Source organism: Limulus polyphemus, unplaced genomic scaffold (genome assembly GCF_000517525.1).
Source record: "Limulus polyphemus unplaced genomic scaffold, Limulus_polyphemus-2.1.2 Scaffold1524, whole genome shotgun sequence".
In the NCBI taxonomy this organism is placed as follows: domain Eukaryota; kingdom Metazoa; phylum Arthropoda; class Merostomata; order Xiphosura; family Limulidae; genus Limulus; species Limulus polyphemus.
This window is the reverse complement of record NW_013667134.1, coordinates 264,981-275,118: the sequence shown is the minus strand read 5'-3', so window position 1 is coordinate 275,118 and position 10,138 is coordinate 264,981. Positions and strand designations below refer to the sequence as shown.

The 10,138-nt window shown below is 32.0% G+C and overlaps 1 protein-coding gene across 1 annotated transcript in view; it reads right to left on the bottom strand.

The window, feature by feature from the left end:
• The window catches only part of LOC111086889 (SH3 and multiple ankyrin repeat domains protein 3-like), a 28,240-nt gene that overhangs the window by 5,303 nt on the left and 12,799 nt on the right, over window positions 1-10,138 (bottom strand). Inside the window, exons 2-6 of the mRNA XM_022391579.1 lie at window positions 4,533-4,650; window positions 2,297-2,368; window positions 1,615-1,740; window positions 594-665; window positions 187-295 (exon numbers count right to left, since the gene is read on the bottom strand). Of these exons, the coding sequence (XP_022247287.1) occupies window positions 187-295; window positions 594-665; window positions 1,615-1,740; window positions 2,297-2,368; window positions 4,533-4,631 (478 nt within the window). The 5' untranslated portion in view covers window positions 4,632-4,650. The remainder of the gene's footprint in view (window positions 1-186; window positions 296-593; window positions 666-1,614; window positions 1,741-2,296; window positions 2,369-4,532; window positions 4,651-10,138) is intronic.

The following is a 10,138-nucleotide window of genomic DNA, read 5'->3' as shown; positions in this document are numbered from 1 at the left end:
ACGAACGGAGCTGTAACAGTACTTTCAATGTACGTGTAGAATTTTTTTAGTTAATTTGGTAGTCGTTTGATATATATAGAATTAAAGTATATTCAGCAATGCTGATTTAACTATGAGCGGCTTAACGTCTTCTATAGCACTTTAATTAAATTAGTATTTTTGAATTATATAATTAAAACTACTTACCTCCACTCTCTGGGCAGTGAAAATTCGGGTCTAGCCCTTTACCACATAGCTTGCTTACTTTATCAACATTTCCATTAGTTACATGGTCAATCATTCGACGAAAAGTTGCCTGAAAACAAATATGCCAGCAACTTTTTTGAGCATTACGATAGTAATAACACTTCAGCTTATAAAATACGAAAAAAGAAAAGGCTAATGAAGTTACAAATATATGCTGTTGCATAATATTACTATTAGGCTACTTCTCTAGAGTCGTCTGGAACAGAATGTAAGAAAGTCAATGTACATAATAAACAAATGAATAAACAATTTTGTAAAAAAAGAACGAATAAATATTATATTTTTAACAGTTCGAAAACACGCTAGAACATGCTATTCTTAATACCAAATAAAAAATAGATTTTTACCCGTGTGTGTAGTTGCTTATTTTGCTTGTCATCAGCGTTCATCATCTTGGAAACACGGCGTTTATATCGCAGCTAAAAAAACATAAAAACAATAATCTATCGCTTTGATCATTTTACAAACAGAAAGTTTAAATTAGATACAAAAGTCATCATTATCCATTATCTTGTGAACATTTGTGTTTATTGTATATTACTGGAAAATACTAAAACATCCGTGCAAATAAGCTACCATAAAGTTACTGCTAAAATATAAACCTGTTTATTATATAGTTAAATACATACATTTAAAATAAAAATTATCACATGGGGAAAAGTAGGAAAGCTTTCGAATATTATCATTTATACTTGTCATACGACGTAAGTATTAAGTCTATAATATTTTTCAACACTACATTCTTTATTCAATCCTCTTTTTTTTTCAAGAAGAAGAGTATATATTAGTATTTTGTCCACATTACGTTCGTCATATATCCATTGTCGACGACGTGTTTCGTACATTACAGAGATCATCAGGCCGGCTTGGATACAACAAATACAGTAGTCGTCGGAATACTACTTATATAAGCCATTTGTTAAAACAACAATTTTTATGAATCTAAGTTTTAACTGCCTGTTGTAGAAACCTACAAATGTAGAGGACGACGTTTCGAAAGTCTTCCGCCTTTCGTCGTTTTTATATTGTAAACGCCTTTTCTCAACTGATGAAGCATTATTATAATTAATTAACCCTGTCCTAAGACATTAGTATCAGACCTATTATATTTTCAACACTACATTCTTTATCCAGTCCCTTAGGGTATTTCAAAAAGAAGAGTGTATAACAGAATTTAAACCTCACATTACTCTTAATTTTAAGGTTTTTTTTATTTCACTATACTTATAAAAACTAGTTTTCTGCGTCAAAAGTACCGTAACACATATATAGAGGTCTAGCCTAGGCGAGAGTTCCTACTTTCTTTAGCGATGTACATCTAAAATTATAAAAAAAAAATCATTTAAAGTTGTTAGTTAATAAACTTACTTCAAGATAACCCACAGTATCAATCAATGGATATTCCGTTAGTAACCTCTCTTCATCTAGAAATTTTCCTGCTTTCCCGTTCTTTGGTAACATAAACAAACCATAGTTTACACTATCGTTCAGGTCCTAGGAAAATATCAGATAAATATTCTAAATACGTTGCATAGTTAATATCTGGCTATTAATAAACTTATGAAGTTACATTCTCTTTCATAAAATTTATATTACCAAATATTTATTCTTTAAATAAGTATCTACCTTTTAATTTTGAAATCGCTAAATATTGCAGTTGTTTTTTTTTAAATGACTGATCATCATAAATATCAAGAAAACCCGTGATAAGTTTTTGGTAGTAGACTGACAAACAGATAGTGAGATATTTAATTTCTACAAAAAAAGATTAGGATAGGTTTCGAAGTTTCTTTATTAGACTTCGACCACTGTATGATCTTTATATAACTAAAAATAATATGACAATAATATGTGCATTCTTTATCAAGTTGGTGAACTACAGGTACTACCATTTTTGTATTTTTTGCAGTACACAAAAACAGAATATACTCATTTCGAAACTAATATGAAATAAGGTAAACTTAGATAGTAAAGGTTATAACAAAATTATCTGGGTACAAGGAGGTGGAAAAGAATAGAACACAAGGTTCACATACTAAATGTTACTTACTTTCGGTAGAGAGGACAGAACTTGTTGTTTGACATCCCACACCAACTCGTCTTGGTGAAACTGAAAACACTTCTGAAATATAAAGGGATATGTATACTTTTTTTTGGACTTATGTATATAAACTATACTGGATTTCTATTTTTTCACCTTTTAACCACCTTTTATTTTTTTGGACTTATATATATAAACTATACTGGATTTCTATTTTTTACCTTTTAACCACTTTTTGAATGACAATGCTATTTTTTAACCAAGTACGAATTACTTTGTACACACTCAAAAGCAAGACATTGTTAGATGTTTTGTAAACCCAACTGAAATCTGTTAACACCCACTTTTATGGTGTTAGTAACTTAAGTACTGATATAAACCTGAAAATGAAAATAGAGTAATGAAAAATATCTGATGTAAAGTGGCAAAAAATACAAAATGGATTACACAGTATCACATATAGTTAAAAAAATTATGTAGCATTCATTCTCACGCATTTTGTTCACCTTTGAAAATTTCACTTTTGTTTTCGTAATTCATGTACTTTAATTAAACTATCCCACTACACCATTAATATTCAAAGACATTACTAACAGAAAGCATAACCAAGACCTTTACATAAAAATATTTGTCTTTGTTTGGCTGTAGAAGATATCATTACATTCATTTCGCTTATAAATTAAAAAATGTTACGTTTCCAAAATGGAGTAATATAAATTTAATGAATAAACCCAAAACACATATAACAATGACATTATATTGAAAGGACAAATAATAACGTCAGTAAGTCACTCGATACTTACGACTACTAGTGTATTGGGTAAATTCATTTCTAAATCAAAGAAAAGTAGAATTACAAACAATAAAGTTTAATATTTTTTATAATCATATTGGAATGAAGTAGTCAGTAATATAACCTCATCCCTAGATATAATTATTTTCCAGTTTCCCGTAAATAGTAAAATAGCCATCTCTAAAGCATTCACGCACTTTGTCATATTGAATTACAGTTGCAACTTTCTCTCCATGAAGCTCCCTCTACACTGCATAACTCAGACTTTTTTAAGTTTTTATTTCAAAGTAAAACTTGGTTAAAGGTTATGTTAATCAAACAACTTCAAGGACACTGTTTAGTTGTTGTTTTTTCCCTCTCAAACTCACTTTAGAGTTCAGCAAACAAAGGAGGTCCTGGTTACCGTATATTCATTACTTACAAAATTCGATGTCGTGTAGACAAATGTTCCATTCAAGCTTCTCTCTCTCTATTCACACACGGATATATATAGCTAAACATCCCACGTTTTTCATGTCTCCCTGTTCATACAGAAGTAATTGTGAATGTTCTCTAGTATCCGGGTTTTCAGCATTATTCAAACCATGTTGCACAAAGTTCTCAGTAGGTGGCAGTTTAGAGCAAGAGGAACAAATGCATGAATGTTTGTACAAGTTGGAGAAAGTCATGTATGGAAGCATGCGTTTACAAAAGGGAGGGAAGTATACATGTATATAAGTACAGGGAAGCGTCTATTTACGAAGAGAAGAAACGATTCACAATAAAAGAGAGGAAAGCATGTACAAGTGAATGAAGAAAAGTTGGTATATGCATAAGTAGTTACGATATTTACTTGAAGTCGACAAAGTCCTTCATGTCATCATTCACTATACCTTGTATCACAAGTTCTTAAGCACAGTCTTATCCATAACCTTGCACACATATAAATATAAAAAAGTATTATATTCATTAAGTGAAGTTTAATTCACAAATGAAGTTTTTACTTCTATACGCCTTCATTATTGCAAATATTTTGTCACGGATCTCCATTTAAAGCTTTTAGGATTTGATATATTGTTTATTTTTCGGTCGAATTTACAGCCTGAAACAAACTAAAGAATGGATTAAATAATACATAATTGTTTTTCTCATGAACCTTATAAAAATATAAATAAACAGTTAAAAATTTACCTTGTGTTAAAAACCGGATTTAATCATACAAATGCGAAAATGATATATAATCATCAACTGATTAATTTATGTTATATGAGCATATTTTAAAGCATGAAGAAATCGGAGTGATGAATTTACAGAGCAAAATAAATCAATGAGAAAACGAATTGTTTTTATGGAAATCGTAAATCTGAAAAGTTAAACTAGATTGTACACGTAACAAGCACGCACACGCACAAGACATCGTCATGGTAACATAAACAAAAAACACGCAAAGAGATCACAAACAAACAAGTGTACCTCAAGATGGAGCTCCGGAACAAAAACACGCACATTCACGATACCCTCACTAGTCTGGCTACTGCTGTCATCTGCTGTTTCCATGGCAACTGCCTTCATGACCACCCTATTCCTACATCTGGAAATAGAAGGAAATGTGTCATGTAAACATCAAGCACGACAGTCTATTCAAACAACTTTTGAGAAAGCTTTATGTAATCACAAATATATCAAATCTTCTGCAAGCAATAAATTATATAATTTGTGTAACCACTGTAAAACAAAAAACAACAACAAAAATCTATGTATAACATGTATATTATTGTAATCCAATACAATACCTGTGCATAAAAACCACTTTCATTTTGTGCTTTTAACAACTACAGATTTGAGAACGAGCATACACTTGGCATACAAACGCGCGCGCGCACACAAATAACTAGAAAGAAGGCACACAAAAAAAGAAAACAACTACTACTAAAAGTTTATTTGAGGCCTGACATGGCCTGTTAGTTAGGGCACTCAACTCTCAAGCTGTGGGTCGTAGGGTTGAATCTCGCCAGAGAACATACTTGTCCTTTCAGTCGTTGGGACGTTACAATGCTAAGGTCAATCCCACTTTTCGTTGGTAAAGAGTAGCCCAAAAGTTGGCGATGTGTGGTGTTGACTAGCTACATTCTCTCTAGTTTATCACTCCTAAATTACGGACGGCTAGCGCAGATAACCCTAGAATAGCTTTGTCTCAAGTCCAACAAACAAAAACAAGTTTATACACATAAACCTAAATTGTAAGTTCAAAGACACAGACAGTTAACTTGGGTTTAGAAATAAATATAAAGCTAAGCACTATGTCAAAAAATAGACAGAAAGCCAAATAGTAAGCATACAATTAACAATTAAAAAAAACAACTTGAAAAATTACATTTAAGGGTACATAGAAAGTTAAATAGTAGAATTATACACGGACAGAAAACTAACCTGTACGTTCATACACAAAATAGAAGATTTACAAATGCACAGAACTAACTTGAATGTTAACTAGAAAGTTTCAAAAAGGCTCTAAAATGTAGATGTATAGTCACAAAGAAAACCAGATTCTTGTTCTACAACTACATGGAAAACTAAGTTTCTAGTAATTTACTGAATTAATCTCAATCAAATAGTTTCTTTAGTTTGTGAATACGTTTGATAGATTTTGTACGAAGCAAATCAAACAATTTGTTCCTTCTTTTCACGGACGCCTTTAAAAATGTTTTTTCTGTACAGCTTTCTCTTTAGGCAAAATAAAAAACATTTCATGGCGTAAAACAATGTCATTGTCCACAACATGGTATTTTTATCTGATTTGTTTTCCATCAAATAACACTTTTTATTAAAAGCTTAAACTTTGTATAAAAATTAATCAATGATTCTAAATTATGCATTTTGCATTTTAACTGAGAGTAAGCTGGTATTACTTTTAATCATGAATATTGATATTTGAAAAGTGTTTGGTATTCTTTAACTAAAAAAAAAAGAGAACCTATTGTATTTTACGAAAATTTTGCACCCTTTTAAATTTGCGCCTCAATCAATAAAAAATATGGCTTTTAAGTGGAATTTCTCTCCATGGTGGTTTTGTTTCAATTCGTCATTCCTCAACATGAGAAGTCAATCTGGCATAGCAAAAACTGCTTATAGGTGCATAACACTTTTTAAAGACAAAATTATATCTATTTTTCTATTAAGTAGCAACGCCTCTTAGTATTATAAACCAGATTTATAAAATTAAGTTTAGTTACATCTCAAATGACTCCGTGTAGCAAACCAAGAGTCCTGTATAAAACACACCAACCAATCTCCGCATTAAATCGCTATCACAGACCAGCCAAACTGTCGACACTGTAGGCTGTTTCATATCTTATATCGATCTGTTGTGAAGCTGCTCCCAAAGCATTAAACTCAACGTAATTTCCTACTAATCAGCTTTATGTTGCAATCAACTGTTTTATCTTTTATATTAATTCAATATAAAAAGTAATCAGGTTCGATGTTACAACAATTATCGAAACATTATTTTTTATTCAGATTTTATTAACTCTTTCTTATACTTAATTTTATGTCGTAAGTTTTGTTTTTTCATGTCTTAATACATTTTTGCTACTAAACCGTACAGTACACTGATTTCGTCAAAACCACCAGAATTTTATATAAAAACTTCAAGAGAAATATTCTACGTCAAGTGTTTTAATTGCGGTAAGAAAAGAGAGAATATATATAGTTCTATATGATCAAAAGAAAGTTAAAAATTAAGAATATACCAAGCTTAAAAAGATAATAGTTCATATTATTCGCCTAACAAAAAACAATAGTTTAGAAGCATTAGGAAAAGAAGTAAAGTGAAATAGCTGAAGCTAATGACAGATTACAAATAAATAGAAGAGAGAGGAAGTGCAAAAAAAACAAAAAAAAACAACAACAACTGAAAACATAGGGAACTACTGACTGGGAGAATAGACGGATATATAAAAAGTGTTAAAAACAATAAGCCTGTAGAAGTGTCAAGAAAAGAAACGGTTTGAAAAGTACAAAAGTTAATGAGAGAATAAACAAAGAAATACAACACGAAAGAATGATAATCCATTGAAGAAACGACAAAAAAAGAACTCTGAAATAGTATAAGCTAATTAGATGACACACAATTAGATGTACGACGAGAAACCCAAACATGATAGAGAAATGGAGAAATAGTCTGAAAGATGTAACAACAAAGATGATGAAGAAGAAAACACAGACAAAGAACGATGGATTAAAAGCTGTATAAAACAACAACAGAACGATTCGATAACGCAACAATTCCTGGAGAGGAGAGGTAGAATAAGAGACAGTATTTTAACAAAGCACACGGACAGCCTAGCTTACAGTCAGAGAATCCTCTTGGTGAATGACATGCGTTAACTTGTTTCTCATCTGCATAGTAACACAATACGTAGACATCGAAAATAATAATGAATACGTTTACTCCTACGTGCTAGGATATTTGGTTTAGAAAGTGAAGTTTAGTCCTATGTATATTTACATAGAAGAATGCTGTAAGGGCTGCTTTTGATGAACAGGTATCGGTTTACTGGTTACATTCACTTTGGATTCTACGCAGGAAAAAAGTAGGCGTTCAAACTAATACATCATATAAAACATTCATATAAACTGATGATAAACGCCATTAATCAAAAACCGCAGACAGATATTTAAATAACTGGACCAATAACCACAAAGCTCTCTGTTTTAACAGAGAGCAAATACAGACATTACGTCTAAATTATTTGTAATTATTAAGGCAAGGATGATATATTTTAGAAGAGCAACGATATTTTCTTCTTAGACTTGTAATATTGGTATGTCTTTGCTACCTATCTAGAAGGTTTTTTTTTGGTTATTTGCTTTGAAGAAAATAGCTGTAGGATATCCAATTCGCCACAATATCTAATTTCCTAATAACCCCCACTTCTTCTTACCCAAATCCCAGTATTTCATCAAACTTCGAATCCCAATTCGATGGAAGTAGACTACGTTCCTTGAAGGCAAGAAACCTACAAAGGATTTCAAATATGATGGTAAAAAAGTCGATAATAGAAAAAGGTGGACTTACTTTTGTTATAACAATCTTACTGCTTGTCCTTCTTTAGAAGATGAACACAAACACTGTTATGTAAACGCCTAGTTACTGCTTGACGGATGCTGATCACCTGACTCGGATCAGCCATGCGCCACGTGCAGTACATAATAAACTTTCTGTTTAATAACGTAACTCATCCACCTATACAAGCCTCTCGTTACTCGGTTTACTCCCCGCAGCCTTTCATGTTACCTAGGGGTCCCTCCCGTCTCATCAGAAACCACCACGTAATTTCCTGATTTACACTTCTCTGATATACCTGTCTACGGAACCAACTATTTACATGAGGTAAAGATTCATTTGACGCTCGCCCTGTTAAAACCTAGAGTAAATACCTTTAAATATTTTGAGGTTAAGCTTTTAACTTGTAGGCAAATAAAAGTTGTGATGTGTCATCTTGTTGTTCTTGTATGTTTTTCTTCATTAATCAGCATGTCTATCCTATGCACTACATTATAGACATACCGATAAAGAAGAATTAACTTCAGAACTCCGTCATTTACATATCACCATATCTCCATTGTTTAGGTCAAAACTTTATAGGCCTACATCACGTGTACTGCTATAGGAATCTACAGTTTATGACACTTTAGCATTAAAAGTTGTAAAATTACAAATAGAATAAACACGACATAGCTTTTTCCGAATCATAAAACACTAACTGTGTTTAAGAATTAAAGATTAATGGTTGGTCAAAAAATAATATGCTATACCCCATTAGCTTATTAATGTTTGCAAAAATAATTATTAAAATATTTTTCCTACAAGAAATAAAAAGCTTTACAGAAGCCAGAGCTATACTTATTTACCCGATTGGGCACCCATTGGCTCAGCAGTAGGTCTGAGGGCTTATAACGCTAAAACTCTGGTTTCTGTAGTTGCGGGGCCCGGCATGACCAGGTGGTTAGGGCGCTTGACTTGCAATCTGAAGGGCGCGGGTTCGAATCCCCGTCCCGCCAAACATGCTCGCTCTTTCAGCTGTGAGGGCATTATAATGTGACACTCAATCGCACTATTCGTTGGTAAAATAGTAGCCCAAGAATTGGCGGGGGGGTGGTAATGACTAGCTGCTTTCTCTCTAGACTTTCACTGCTAAATTAGGGACGGCTAGCGCAGATAGCTCTCGTGTAGCTTTGCGTGAAATTACAAACAAACCAACCCAAACTGTACTTGCGGTAGCCAAAGCACAGATAATACAATGTGTATTTTGTGCTTAAACATAAACAAACTGCTCGATTGGAGATGATTAATATCTAGTCATGTATGAACATTTCGGAAGGATGGTCACTATGAAAGTCTCATCGTGCATTATAATGGTTCTACTTTTTTAAATAGTTTCAAGTTTCAAAAACACCTTTGTATTTAATATCAAGGTTCAATATTTCAATTCAGTTACTCACCATGTTATAGTAAATTAAATTACACATCGCTAGTCTACAAAAACAATGTATTGTTTAAAAGCTTATTGATTTTATTTATTACTATGAACATAATTTAATTATTTCAATGAATATATTGATAAGCATCAGCCATCAACTTGAACTCCTGACAAAATAATCACAAGTTTTTATTATTATTGTATGGCTTCCGTTGGCTCAGCGGCAAGTCTACAACGTTGAATATCGAGTTTTGATACTCACGGTGGGCACAGCACAGATAACACATTATGTAGCTTTGTGTTTATTAAAAAACAAACAAATTATTACATCTTTTAATGGTAAGAAGTGATAATATATCTTTAAAGAATATACAAACGAATTGTGTTTATTGTATAATTGTAAATAATTCAATAGCAAAACCAGAGTTTTTGTTGTATTTTCATAATACAGTAAGAAAATTGCTGAGCTTGAAATTCACAAAACAAAACAAAACAAAAACGTAGTATCACGATATTTTACTGATACTAAAAATACTTGTAATTAACACTGAACAATACAAAGGAAATATTAACCATTTATACAACCCCCCCCGT